The sequence below is a fragment of the Rattus rattus genome, chromosome 2, assembly GCF_011064425.1.
Source record: "Rattus rattus isolate New Zealand chromosome 2, Rrattus_CSIRO_v1, whole genome shotgun sequence".
Lineage (NCBI taxonomy): Eukaryota > Metazoa > Chordata > Mammalia > Rodentia > Muridae > Rattus > Rattus rattus.
The window spans coordinates 223617647-223632647 of NC_046155.1; the positions used below are offsets into that span (position 1 = coordinate 223617647).

General features: G+C 43.0%; 2 protein-coding genes across 2 annotated transcripts in view; one reads left to right on the forward strand and one right to left on the reverse strand.

The window, feature by feature from the left end:
• Nucleotides 1-11628, reverse strand: part of Adat2 (adenosine deaminase tRNA specific 2) — an 18578-nt gene extending 6950 nt beyond the window's left edge. Inside the window, exons 1-3 of the mRNA XM_032896399.1 lie at nucleotides 11473-11628; nucleotides 7889-7993; nucleotides 411-561 (exon numbers count right to left, since the gene is read on the reverse strand). Coding sequence (XP_032752290.1) covers nucleotides 411-561; nucleotides 7889-7993; nucleotides 11473-11568 — 352 coding nt within the window. The 5' untranslated portion in view covers nucleotides 11569-11628. The remainder of the gene's footprint in view (nucleotides 1-410; nucleotides 562-7888; nucleotides 7994-11472) is intronic.
• Nucleotides 11629-11685: 57 nt separating this feature from the next.
• Nucleotides 11686-15001, forward strand: part of Pex3 (peroxisomal biogenesis factor 3) — a 44194-nt gene continuing 40878 nt past the window's right edge. The window contains exon 1 of the mRNA XM_032894970.1: nucleotides 11686-12014. Within this exon, the coding sequence (XP_032750861.1) occupies nucleotides 11942-12014 (73 nt within the window). The 5' untranslated portion in view covers nucleotides 11686-11941. The remainder of the gene's footprint in view (nucleotides 12015-15001) is intronic.

Consider the following 15001-nt stretch of genomic DNA (forward strand, 5'->3'; position numbering starts at 1 on the left):
CATCTTCCTCAGGATGTCTCCAGGCTCTGCCTTAATTTGAATGGATCCTGACAGACGGGTTTAAGTTAGTTCTGAGCTCTTCTTCCCCTAGCTTAAGTGTCCGATTCTTTCTTGGCTGTCGACACAGAGAAAGAATAGGTAACTCTGCTGGGTAGAAACCGTTTTTTCCCGTTTCTGGCTAAATTGTGCAGTGTTTCATAACGCCGTTTCCACACGTGACGGGACTGAAGGCTGGGGAAGGCTATGGCTCGGGGATAAGCAGATGCAGCCTGTGCGAGAGCCTGGGTTCGGTTCTTCACATTAAAGAGAAAAACAAACAACGTAAGGGGAGAACGACGGCTTGCGCGTCTGGCCATGCGTTGCCCGGAGGCAGCGAGGGAAAGGCAGGAAGCTGGGAAGTCAAAGGATACTCATGAGGCGCAGGGCAGCGGCACACATGATGCACGGCTCCACAGTGACGTACAGCACCGTGTGTTCGAATACCGCCGAAGGGCTCTGTCCATGTTGATGACACCAATCCAGGACCTGATCAATGGCCACCATTTCAGCATGCCGAGTAGCCTAGAGAGAGAGGGGGGGGGAGAGAGAGAGAGAGAGAGAGAGAGAGAGAGAGAGAGAGGGAGAGAGAGAGAGGCATTGATATTGTTTGTTTCATACAATACAGCTGGTGTCTTTAAAGTGTGCAAAAAGTCAATTGGGAAGCATTCCTACCACGTCTGACTGTATTAGGACACAGGTTTCAGGACGCCCTTAGCGGTTCCCCAGTGCGAATATGAAACCTCACCAACACGGATGCCTAATCCCCTGTACTATGCAAACCCTGCTGTGTTTTTACTGAAATCCTTGTGGACCTTGGGGAAATTTGTTTTTCATGAAAATATTACAGAGGGGATAAGTCACAAAAAAAAATATATCCACCATTTCTGAATATTCTAATGGAAGGTTGCAATTTTCATAAGTTTATGCTCCAGTTTCAGATAGACTTTCAACTGACCTCCCCGTCAAGCAAACCTTTACTGAGCTTACCGGAATGTCATCACGTTTGCCTCACAGCGCAACAGACCCTAACTAAGCACACGTTTGAGACTTCACATGCTTCTTGGGATAGTACAGGAGAAATCACCCAGCATATGGAATCAATTGCACTGAAATTTGAATCCTGACAGGGATGTACTAATTGTGGGTCTAAGCAAACTTTGGATCCTCCATGTCTGAACTAGAGTTATCTCCTCCTTTACAGCGCCAAGAGCAATCTGGGCCACACCAAGCATAGTATGGCACGATGCTATTTAGGCACTCTTCTTTCCTCCGATGAAAATGATGTTAATGCAGGGGTAGAAAGAAGGCACAAAGATTAAGAACATTTGCTGCTCTTGCAGAGGACCAGAGTTCAGTTTTTATCACATGTACTGGGTGGTCCACAAGTGTGTGTAACTACAGTGAACAGTTCCAGGAGATCCAACTTCCTCTTTTTGCCTCTGAAGGTACCTAAAGGCATGCAGTCACATGCACACGTGCACACACGCACACGTGCACAGATAAAGTTTTCTACCTTAGATGTGAGTTTCTTAAGACACAGGATGTTTTAGGTTGATGTGAAACATTCCATCTTGCAGAAAAGTTCTTTAAACTCAGGAAGTAAACAACTCAAAGGCTTCAGGAAGTCCCTGAAACTGACTAGATATACTAGATATCCCCCTCTGTCTTCAAGTGCATATAAGCAGTAAGGCTGATAAGAGACATGCTTAGATCAGCCATTTTGCTTTGAAAGAGGCTCTGAATGCCTAAGGTACTTGAAAGAAAAGTTCTCCAAGTTGCTGAGCTGCCTGCAAGTTGTGCAACAAGCTTCAAGTTTCCAGGTTCCATACTGGGGCAAGCTTTCCTGTAAGTAACCCAAATAATGTTAACTGGTCCGCCAAGCTGGACTTCAGTGACACCCGTACTTTTGGTCTGTTGCTTCCTTATCTGAGGTGAGTAGACATTTGTTCGCTGCAACGCCCCCCAGTATAGTGTCACACAACACAGACACACGCAAAATAAATAAATCAATAAATGAATAAATAAACCTTTAAAAATAACTTAATGCAAATTTCTAAACACATGTTAATATACCAACAATTAAGCCAAGCAGATGTAGACAAATTAAATGTATAACAAGCAATGAAACTAAAATAGTAACCAAAAGTATCCCACAAAGAAAAGCCCAGGACTGGATGGACTCACGGCCAAATTCTACTCAACTTTTAAGGAAGACCTACTACTAATATTCCTCAAGCTGTTCCACAAAATAAAAAGGGAAAGAACATTACTTAACTACTCCCCCAGTGCAAGTCTTACCCTAGTAACAAAACCACATGAGGGTACAGCAGAGAAAGAAAAGCATAGACCGTCTTTCTCCATGAACACAGATGTAAAACCTTTCAATATACTGACAAACCTAAGGCAAACGCAGTAGCTCCCACACCAATCAAGTGGTTTCATTCTAGAGGCGCAACGGTGCCTCGTCATATACATGTAATATACCGTATACAAATCAATAAATGCAATATACCGTATAATGTTCTTTTTTTCTTTTTTCTTTTTTTCTTTTCTTTTTTTTGGAGCTGGGGACCGAACTCAGGTCCTTGCGCTTGCTAGGCAAGCGCTCTACCACTGAGCTAAATCCCCAACCCCGGTATAATGTTAAAGACATAAATAACAGAACAATCTCAACAGAGACAGAAAAGGTATTTGACCAACTTCAATACACTTTCACGATAAAAAGTCCCGAAGAAACTAAGACCAGAGGGACTACATAATAACTGTCATATATGGCAAGCCTACAGGGAATAAACTGAATGAGGAAAAAAAATTAAAACATGTCTTCCAACTCAAAGCATAAAAACCAACTTCTATACTTTCATTCGATGTGCTGCCCAAAGTTTTAGCTAGAACAGTAGGTCAAGAGAGAGAAATCAGACACAGGTCAGAGAGGAAGGGGTGAAATGACATCATTGTTGGATGACAAGAGGAGGAGCCTTGTGCATTCTGCCAGAAAACCTTCACATGTGACACTTTCAGAGAAGTGGCGGGGTAGAACATCAGCACAGATGAAAACGGTAGGTTTCCTATAGGTCGATAACAAACTATCCAAGGAAGAAATAAGGGGAAAAGTTCACCTTTATAATAGCTTTTTAAAATATCTAAAAGTAAAAAGTCATGTCAGTGACGTGAAAGCCCTTGACACCACAATGGAAGCTTTATGACAGTCAAGGAGGAGACTGAAGGAAATAGAAAACAGGAAGACTGTTCACGAGCAGGGATTAGCAGAATTAATACTTCAGAAACAGTGGTCTTACGAAAAGCAACCTACAAGTTCAATGCAATCCCTATGCAAATTCTAATGGCATTCTTTTCAAAACTAGGAAAATCAATTCTAACCTTAATATGGAATCACAAAAAAAAACCCAAACAAACAACAACAACAACAACCATAAAACTCTGAACAGTAAAAGCGATCCTAAGCTGAATGAACAATTCTGGACAAATACAATAGCTGACTTCAAATCACACTACACAGCCATAATACAAAACAGACATAGAGATCAGTGAGAGAGAATAGAGGACCCGCAATGAATCTCCATAGCTGCAACCACCTGATATCTGATACGTATAAAAACATATATTGTAAAAAAGACAGCCTCTTCAAAAAATGGTACTGAGAAAAATGGATATCTGCATCCACGAATGAAATTAAACACATTTCTCTTACCCTACGCAAAAGTCAATGTCAAATGGATCAAAGGTATTAATACAAAATCTGAAACACTTTACCCCTAGAAGAAAGCTGGGAACCACTTCAAGAGATGGACACAGGCAAAAGCTTTCTGAGAAGATGTTCTAACAGTGCACGTAGTTGAGAGCTTTAGGAGCTTCTGCGCAGCAAGGGAAACTCTGCACAGAATGGAGGAAGGGATGACAGAACGGCAGGGTCTTTGCCAGCTACACCTTGTTGTGAAGAGACACCGCGATGAGGGCAACTTATATAAGAAAGCATTTAACTGGGGGCTGCCTCACAGTCTCATTGGGTGAGTCCGCGATCATCACGGCAGTGGGCAAGGCAGCAGGTAGGCAGACACGGTGCTGGAGCAGCAGCAGAGAGCTTACACCCCGATCCACAGGCCAGAGACAGACAGACGGACAGACAGACAGAGAACCCGAGAAAGAACACACACACACACACACACACACACACACACACACCCCACAGTGCTTACATCCCGATCCACAGGCCAGAGACAGGCAGACAGACAGACAGACAGGCAGGCAGACAGAGAACCCGAGAAAGAACACACACACACACACACACACACACCATACATACACACACCACACACACACAACACACACACACACAGAGACAGAGAGAGAGACAGGGAGAAAAGAGACAGAGACAGAAAAGAAACACAAACAGACAGGCAGAAAGGAAGGAAGGAAGGGAAAGGAAGGAAGGAAGGAGGAAAGAGAGAGACAGACAGACAGCCTGACTGGGTCTGGCTGAGCTTTTGAAACCTCAAAGCCCACTCCTATTGACATGCCTCCTCCAATGAGGCCACACCTTCGAATTTTTCCTAAACAGTTCACCCACTGGGAACCAAGCTGGGGCCATTTTTTATACAAAGCACCACACAAAGTACGCATATACTATGTGAAAAGTATGAGCACCCGTTTGCATGCATACAGAGATTAGGGGAGGACGTCAAGGGTCCCGTCTCATCACGTTCTGCCTTGTTCCTTTAAAAAGAGAGTCTCACTGAATCTGGGCATGGCTGCAGCAATCCTGGATACCCTCCAGTCTAGCCTTCCCTCAGCTCTGCAGGCCCCTCCATGGCCACACCTAGTTTTCTATGTGGGTGCAGGGGACTGAAATTCAGATACCTTTTGCATGCACAGCGAGTAATTTTACCTATTTCCCCAACCCCAGAAGTATCCCAGACTTAGAACAACAGATACCGCCAAGTTTTATTCTCAAAGGTGGAACCGAGATTTAAATTTTCATACATGTGCATTCCATAAGTGTATACATGCAGGGGTACAAATCATAAAACCATGAGAGGGGGATAAGAGTTGTTAAGGGAGTGTAAGTTGGGAAAGAGGAAAAAGAATTAAAAAGGGGGGTGGGGCAAGCCGGGTGGTGGTGACACACACTTTATTCCTAGGCAGAGCTAGGCAGATCTCTGAGCTTGAGGCCAAGCCCAGTCTACAGAGTAAGTTCTGAGGACAGCCTGGGGTACACAGAGACCAACCCAACCAGCAACCAACCAGCAACTAGCAACTGCCAGCAACCAACTTAGCCAACCAACCAACAACCACCAACTAACCAACCAACCAACCAACTAACCAACCCACCAACTAACCAACCAACCAACCAACCAACCAACCAGCCAACCATCTAACCAACAGCAGAAAGAGGGCAACAGAAGACATGGGACAAGAGAGCAGAACAGGAAGAGCTGGAGAGGGGCTGAAACCTGAGACTGGGAGAAGAAGGCCACCAAAGAGCGTGTAGAAAAATCTCACCAAGAAACGCATTACTTTGCATGCCAATTTAAAAAAAAAATCAACAAAACAGTTAAAAATAGAAATAGCGTAATGCAAACCACAGATTCTCTATGGGATACTTTATAGTATCAGTGACAACAGCATTTGTGGACAAGTCATACCGGATCCTAGCCCTAAACGAGCCAACTAAATTTTATGTGATCAGAATTGGTCCTCCACCAGCAGGACACTGAGTGAGGAGAAGAGAAAGGTACTCTTTTTCCTGGGACCTGGAGCACGGTCAGAAAAGCCCGACAGCATTGGACCACAATGCTGTGATCGGTGTTGGCAGACAGGAAGAAGACTGAGTGATTAAACCCGGGGACAGAAGGGCTTCACAGGAGAATGCACTGTTCTGGCTTTGCACCAATACAAGAGAACTTTAACACTAAAGATTCCTCCAAGGGGTTGGGAATTTAGCTCAGTGGTAGAGCACTTGCCTAGCAAGCGCAAGGCCCTGGGTTCGGTCCCCAGCTCTGGAAAAAAAAAAAAAAAGATTCCTCAATGCGCTCTTAGTGCTAAAAACACACAGTAAGCTGTCTGATCATGCACTGGAAGTACACAGGGAGAGGAGACTGGGTGTGTGTGTAGGGGTGGGGGGTGTATCTTAGCCCAAAGCAGAATTCTGGTCTCCTCACTTGGGGCCCAGGGCCTTTCCATGCTGTAATCAAGAGGCAATTCTATGCAAGACACAGGACAGTGAGGTAACCCTGCTTAGCTCCCAAGTGTCTAAGAAATGAAAGTTACAGGGGACGCAGTCATTAATTCTCATGTTAAACACACTCCATTGAACCACAGAGTACAAACCAGGTGCCATGGCAACTATGTAAAACAGAACTGTTAGGTACTCGTCATTGTCTTCTCCATGAGCAGCATGCGTACTACCTACCTACCGTGAATGATTTTATACCCTCACACCTGCCTGGTGAGTCTGGGTTCCTACCTGACAGGAGTTTTGCTAAGCATCGAGGATGGGCTTTAAAGGCCTCAAAGCCCCAGCGCTAATTAATTAAACTGTTCTGTGCTCCCAAAGCACAAAAGATCAAAGTCCACGAGAACCACGTTGCTGTTACGTTACCCTGAGTCCGTCTGGTACTTTAGAACCATAAAATGTTGCACGGCACTTTCACCTACTTCCACTTCCCAGATGTGTCCACTGTGACACACCGCTTGGACGTCACCGTTAAGAAGCATTGTCTGAAACAACGAACTTTCCAGTCTGCACACAATGACACCAGATTATCAAGGCTGAAACACAGGTAGTTGAGGACAGCTCATCTTGGAGGGCTTGTTTGATTGAATACAAAAAAAAAAAAAAAAAAAAAAAAAAAAGGAAAATGTTTCCTCCACTGTAATCCTTTTATGCTTCCCTCGAATTTGTACATTGAAGGCCTTTCTTCGACACCCCCTTAAACAAACAAAAGAAAACCTTAAAGAAACAGAAAGGAACATTGTAAGTTAAACAGATCTGCTTTGCAACAGCAAAGGTGAACTTTCAGGTTGAATGTTACCAAGGTGCACTAGTTTCTTTTGGGCCGATATGCTGATGTAACAAAAGTCCTTTTGTTTCGTTCAAGTGTTAAAAGAAAACATAATGAAATTCCAAAGATGTAACCCTTTGTTAGCTTTTGGTTAAGGTCACAAATGCAGAAATGGCAAGTTTATCTACTAGGATCTTACAGTTTCGTTTAACTTTTCTGAAAATTTGATACCTAAAACAAAACAAAAGTCATTGCATCAGTGTTCCAATCAGGGAAAAAAATAATAATTTACAAAGGAAGAAAAAAAAAAAGATCTAGGGCTGTAGAGATGGTTTTCTTAAGTAATTTTTTCAGGGAAAGAATGAGAACAGGAATCCAGACTCTCAGAACCCTTGAGACTACCAGACACAGCCATATATTCCCATGGACAACTGATGCAGAACACAGAAGCGGGGATCCCTAGGGTTAGCTAGCTAATAGCTGAGCTGAACTGATGAACTCCAGGTGCAGGGAGGGACACTGTCTCACAATACGAGGTGGAAAGTGATAGAGGAAGACATCTTGACCTCAACCTGCATCCTTCATGCACACGCACTAGCGTTCGCACACACACTACAAACACACACATATGGGAGGGGGACAGCAGGAACTGTTCCACAGCCTACACACACACACACACACACACACACACACACACACACACACACACACACACACTAAGCGGGAGGTGGGCAGGGAACTGCCCCAGAGGACACATTGGCTCTTGTCTTGCCAACTGGCCCCACCGTGGCCATAGTATGCTTCTGTGTTCTCAGTGCTCCACTCACGTTTTTTGTTTGATTCACTTCATTTCTTCCCTTCCCCACAACTTCATTGTTATAGACCATGAGGCAGCCGACAGGAACTTCAATATTCTCGAGTGCTTCTTTGGCCTGAAACACAAAGTGGAAAGTCTGAGAGGTGACGTTCAGTGCTCAGAAGGCTGTGGATAAAAACAGACGCAGCAGAGGGAACCGAGGGGTGGACAATGACCTGGGCAAACAGACACAGCTGTGCTTTCCCCGTCTCAACGCTGGTGTCTTTGGACTGTGATGTGCTGTGTTCTCTGCTGGGCGTCTGTGTTAAGGAGAACTCAGGAATGTCTCCCTTCCCAGGTCCTGCGCCTCATTTAATCTCATTGATTACCTGAGTAATCAATGGCTTTTGACCAGTGTTCTTAAAATACCAAGGCCGCCCCTTCTCAGAGATGATACCCATATTTGCAAAGAGGTGGGAGAATATATAACATGTGTTAATATTTGGCTATAATACTTTGCCTTGGTAAACTTCTACTTGATTAATTCTTTTAAGCTTCTCTAAGATTATAGATATGATCCCATAGAGTATCAATACCATAAAAATGATCAGACTGGATGTCACTCTTTCCCACAACTTTTATTCTAAGAGACACATGGAAATTTAGGGATATTTTATGTAACGATGACACCAACTTGGAAAATATATTGGAAGTTTTAAAAAAAATAAATATAAAAATCTATGATCCATGTTGCACACACACACACACACACACACACACACACACACACACACACACTAAGCTGATGAGACTTTAATAAGTTCTTCAGAGTCTTCCAATGAGGTTTCCCTGGTTCTGATAGTGAGGCAACAGTTAGACAAGCTGTGACACTGAAGAACATTGAATGCCTGGGCCCTCTCTGTGCACACTTTTTGCTGTTTCCTGTGGCTTACAATTATGTAAAAGGGGAAAGTCAGTAACTGAGCTAAAGAAGGATGTAGCAAGCCTACTGATGAAGAGTCAGGCAGATCTGTTAACTGTGTAAAAGACCCTAGGAAAATGCAGGCCAAAAAGAAAGGCAGTGTCAGTGGTGTCAAGGCCGCGACAGAGGAATTTCAGGTGGAGCGGCGGAAATGAAAAGCAATGGCTTGAAGAAATGACTTCTAGGGCTCAGATTTTCAGTGTTCCACTGTACCTCCCAACAGATCTCTTAAGAGGTAATGCCATGTCTACATCTCAAGATGCATAGGTTGAAAATCTAACTAGCTCTGTGTGTGTGTGTGTGTGTGTGTGTGTGTGTGTGTATGCGCGCAAGTGCATGGTTTGGTCTGGGACTATTTTGAGCATTTTGTAACTATAAATTCCTTTAGTGTATAATCCGAATGTGATAGGGACACTGAGCATCATTGGATAAGGAAACCAAAGCACAGGGAGGTCAAATAACTTAGCCATCTAAGACATCTGGAATAAAAGTCATTACTCCATTAATAGTTGGAACAACTATTAGTGTCAGGTGCTGGGTTCTTTGCATCGCTCTCTCTCTCCGAAGCCTCTTTAGTAACCCGTACGGCTTCACTGACTAGACCCTTCATCAGAGTTTTGGTTCGGAGTGGTTTGAGTGACAAGAGGAGAGGGAGTAGTTAGTAAGAGGGAGGGATGCGCGATAAGGCTTCTGGTGAGCCTGCATCCTGGACCACTGAATGCGATGTCAGGAGATACAATGTCAAGAGCAGCTCCGAACATACAGAAGAAAATCAAAGACTGGGCCAGCAAGATGGCTCAGCAAGGCTTGCTGTGAAGGCGTGAGGATGAGTCCCATCCCCAGAACCCACAGTGGAAGGAGAAAAATATCTCTCCTCCCAAAAGTTGTTCTGTAGTCCTCCGACACATGCGAGCACACACACAGATGCACCCTCTCCACACATACACATGCACAAATAATAACTTATTTTAAAACTCCCCAACATGGTAGGAAGCACATAGGTAGGGAATGCCTAGAGCCTTATCCACAGTGCATCCGACATGCTCCAGAACACTGCTTGTCTTGGCAGCCTTTCTCTGCTCCCAGGTCAACAGAGTACTGGGCTTCTTGGTACCTAGTGCCTCTGGGTCCTTTCTTTTTTTTCCTTCCAGCAAAATTAATCTCACTAGAAGTGACAGGATTACCTTAAAGAGACATAGAACATAATTGATAAGGCACGACTTGTAGGCCAGGATGCTAGGGAGTGGCTGAGCAAATGGGAGTGGCAGTTGAGAGAAAGCGACGCCCGAAGAAAGCGGTCTGTGGAGGTCGATTTAGAGGAATTGCTTCCCAGTACACATACACATACAAATGTGCATGCATTTCCTCTACTGACAAGTTCAAAACTCGAAGCTGAAAACCCACGTCCAATCTCAGATTTTCCAATGCCCCTCCCAACTCTAGTTAGTCCCTTTCTCTTGTCACAAATGCAAAAGAGCTGGGTCAAAATAGGTCTAACTGGGTACATGGCTTTGAACTTAAGAAGCTAGCCTTCTTTGGAAGAGGCCAAAGCTCTTCCACTGAAATGGAAATGGCGACTTGGTCTTCCTTAAACCAACAAATTCTCAACTCAAGAACAGAAGAACAAAGGCTCTCTTCCTCCCACCCCAGGCTCTGAGAAAAATGACCAAAAAAAAAAAAAAAGTTAATTAAAAAAAAAAGAATGAATTATGCTATTTTGGGGGAGGGGGCGGAAAGCATGTTTCTGTTTTCACAGGGACAGAAATATATGAAGGGTGCTTACAAAATATCAGCAGGGCTATCTCTGAGGTCAGGGCTTTTAAGTAACTTTTACATAATTTGTTAAATGTTCTAGACTTTAATTTCTTATCAATGTGAACTTCCATAACCATTAGAAGGAAACGTTGAAAATTTCAATTTTGTAAACGAATAAGCAAAAATAACATCCCTGCATCAAGGGCTGAGCTTAGTTTTTAAGGCCTTCACAATGATGTAAACAAATTCCATGATGTTCACAGAATGAAAACCCAGCATCAGAAAGACTGTGCATACATACATATATATCCTTGCCGCACATCCATATGGGTAATAAGCTTGGAAAAACATGTAAATACGACCGGGGCCCTCCATAAAGAGCAATCCTAAAGGGATTGCGGGAAGGAAATACAAGGGCAGAGAAAAGTATTATAGAAAGCGTAAATACGTCATCGGTGAGGATTATACTGGGGTACGTTTTGATATGACCCTCTTCCAGAAACATCAGCTTCCTTCCATTATATATGTTCAAAGGCGTCGGGAGCAAACCATAAAATAATGTGGAAAATATGTGCCCACATGGAAAGGAAGGTAGGCATTTGGGTAGCACGTATCCCCAGGCAGCAGCTAAGGCTCCCTGTAATACATACTACACATCAATCAAACAGTCTCTGTATTTTCCCTCAACTCCAATTACTATGAGACAAAGCTAAAGAAAATTCCTCCAGAATAAAACAAGCTATTGCTTCAGGTATTTTGAGAGCCCATATATAATGGTGATGAGAAAGCGCGCCAGGCACATTTGCTCAAACTACTCTGGTCAGGATGTGGCCAGGAGAAAGTTTGCACTCTCGGCATCCACCTGCCGGGTTCCTCACCATTCGCATCGCCTCCTCCATCCACTTTTCGGTCTCCTGTACGGACACCACGCACGAGCCGTCTGGAACAGTGGTGGACTCCACTTTCTCTTCCATATCGCCGTCTCTCAGAGACTCCGGGCCAAGGGACTGGAGGAAAGAGGACAGCGGAACGCGGCGGGCGCGGGCCCTTGCTTCCGGGAAGACGGAAAAAGGCGAGGCACCCGGGAGCTATTTGCGGACGGACCCAGGTCCGGATCAGTAAGCCGGGGCTAGGGGACCGTAAGCGTTGCTGCTCCGCTGTAGTCCACGCCCCCTTCCTCCGCTCTGGCTACAGCCTCTGCGCAAAGAAACGTTTGGGGTTTCTGAAGATCACCTAGCGCCGCCACCTCGCTTCTGCCAGAGATCCGGGCCAGATTGACGGAAGACACGGTTTCCTGGTGAGCCAGTCCCTCTCCCCTAGGCAACCCACACAACCCGGGGTCTGAAGATGCTGAGATCAATGTGGAATTTTCTGAAACGTCACAAAAAGAAATGCATCTTCCTGGGCACAGTCCTTGGAGGTGAGTGACAACATGGTTTTAGAAGGGGCCATTGGCAGAAAGGAGTGACAGGTGACATAAAACAGACAGGGCCCACTGATAGTAGTTCTGGATTTGTCGAAGGGATTGGCCCAACTGTCAAAAAGTTCTTTTATCTTCCCTCTCTGTGCCCTTTACCCCTCATTCTGACCCTGTCCTTTTCCCCTCACGGGCCTTCAGGAATCTACCCCCAATGAAGTTTATTTTCAAAGCACTATTCTCGTATAGATACATTGCCTTCCAATTCTCTTCTTTGCCTTCCTGATAGATTTTTCTTTCTGTTTGTCAACTCTGCTTTCAACCTTTCACACGAGTTTCGAAATATTCTAGGGCAATTAGCTTAAGTCTGCTCTTTGATGCGGTGTTTAAAGGTACATTAAAAACAGCATGTTGCTGTAAGGTATACAGTAGATAGTCTCCGTTCCCAAATTTTAAAATACAAAGTATGTATCAACACAATGCTTGACTGGGTTATTCTGCAGTGTTGCCAGGACTGGCAAGGTTGTGGTCATTGTCCTTTTGGTGATACAGTTGAGAGGAAAGTTAGAAACACCTAGGATAAAATATCATGATGCTGGAATTGTAACATTGTGGTAGAGCACTTGCCTAGGCTGACTGCATTGGATCCCAGGGAACTAGCAGCACACACACACACACACACACACACACACACACTGCTTTAAACCCTTTGTCTTGGTAAGACAACCCTCAGTTCATAATTAAAGGTCTTTAAAGAAGGGAATCTTTTGAACAACACAAAAAGGAAGTTTAAAAAAATTAAGTTTTAAGAAATGTTATCACTATATATATGTGTGTGTGTGTGTATATATATATCTTAAATTATATCATAAAATGACTTAAAATATTAGATCATTAATAAGGCAATGACCGTGTTCTGCATATCTTTAAGGTATAGCACAAATGGCTAATAGTTAATAATCACCCTTAGGAAATATTCTATAGATAAAATATGTTTTATATTACCTCTATTCTCTAATAAATTGTACCCATATTGTAGAATACATATGTTGAAGATAAAGTCGTATGTGTCATGGAAGACATATTAAGAAAAATTTTTGCTCTACCTAAGTAAAGAAAATTGTCCCTAGCAATTTCAGAGAAGAGAGCCTAACCCTTATGGTTTATGAAGCAGTTAATGACAGATCAGAAATAGTCATAGGAGAAATTAAAGAGTATGTGGTTAAGTAATAAGTTTTTTTTGAAACTCTATTGAGAGCTTTATAATTGGAGATTAAGAGGAAGGGAAAAAACTGGGAGTGGTGGCACACACCCTCAATCCCAGCACTTGTAGGCAGAGGCGGGCAGCTCTCTGAGTGGAGGTGTGGTCTACACAGTGAGTTCCAGAATACCCAGAGCTTCATAATGAGACCCTGTCTCAAAAAAACAGAAACAGATAAACAAAAAACAAAACACAACAACAACAAAAGGGAGGGGAAAAGATTCAGAGGTGTAGTGGAAACACTGTTGGTTTTTAGCAAAATAGAAAGTTTTGAAATAGCTGAACTTAACCTTTTTTTTGTACAGAGTTCATATTTTTCTGTATTTTGAGGAAATTCCTATCCTACATTTTAAGAAATATTTATTAAGTGATTATACTGCTGGGGACAGTATGATTGAATAGGTATAATATATGTATTTTTAATCATATATTTATTAGAGACTCACTGAATGTTGAACAGCATACTAAGTTCTTTCCAACTTCTGGAAATGACAGCAGGATACTTATTATTTGGCCATATTTTAAATGTAGAAACTAGAGTTCCCACACCCTAAGAAACTTGCTAAGAGTTTGAGTTGCTAATAAGGAAATAAGAATTCAATCCCAAGTGTGTTAGATCCCAACACATATTATCATTCATTACTCTACTACTCTGCCTCAGCAGATTCTTTAATGTTTAAAGAATGAAGAGATAAGTAAAATACTGTTTACAGACCACGGTAGAGTTGAATACAGAGCCCAGTAGTATGCAACAACCTGGAGTTACTTAAAATGAGGCAGATTTCACAAGAGGAGTGACACATTTTGAAAGCTGATTAAGGTGTTATTATGCATGATCAAAAGAGATATTTAGTGCTGGAAAAGCACAGCAAGGCAGAACTTTGAGTTGTGTGGCTTCTAAAGTCAGAATTCCTTCTTCCCTACATTTCGGATGGTAATTGCTGCTTGTCCATTCACAGAGTTTGACCGCTTGAGGTGGGAGAAGAACAGTGGTTCTCAAACTGTTTGATGGGAAATCTTTATACTATTAGAAATTAAGAGCCCCCCCAACAGCCTCCTGAATTCTATATCTACTTGAGAATTTAAGGTTAAAACCAAAGGTATTCGCTCATTTAAGGTAACAACAATAAGCCTATTAAATATTAATATGAAACATTTTTGGAAATTAGTGAGAAGAATGGCATTATTTTACAATTGCAAAGGTCTTTAGTTTGGCTTAACTGAAGAAAGCTAAATTCTCATCCCTTCTGTAGTCATGTATGATGCCTCCCATTAAATAGCTACTAAAATCCTCCAGTGAACACTCAGGATGCCAGTGCCAACATCTCAGTATGACACAAATATTTGTGGACCTCACAGATCCCTAAACTGACCCCAGGGATGCCGGGACCATACTTTGAAAACCACTGGATAAGCGAGCGTCACAGAACAGAGGAACTGGACTCCCACTTAATATCTGGTGATTTTTTAAAAACACAGAACATGGAGTTATATCTTAAGCCTTGGAATTTTTAACCTCTTTAGGGATTTTTTTTCTCATTTATCGACTTTCCGTTTGAACAAGAATAAGGGCTACTCTAACTCTACTGGGCTATAGTCTGGAGAGCACACACGGAAATAAAGTAATCCACACTGTGAATGCCTTCCTTACTATGCCATTGTGTGTAATACGGGCAGGATCTGTGTGCACTTGCTTCTCAGTCTTTGCTATGGATGAAAACCACTTAAA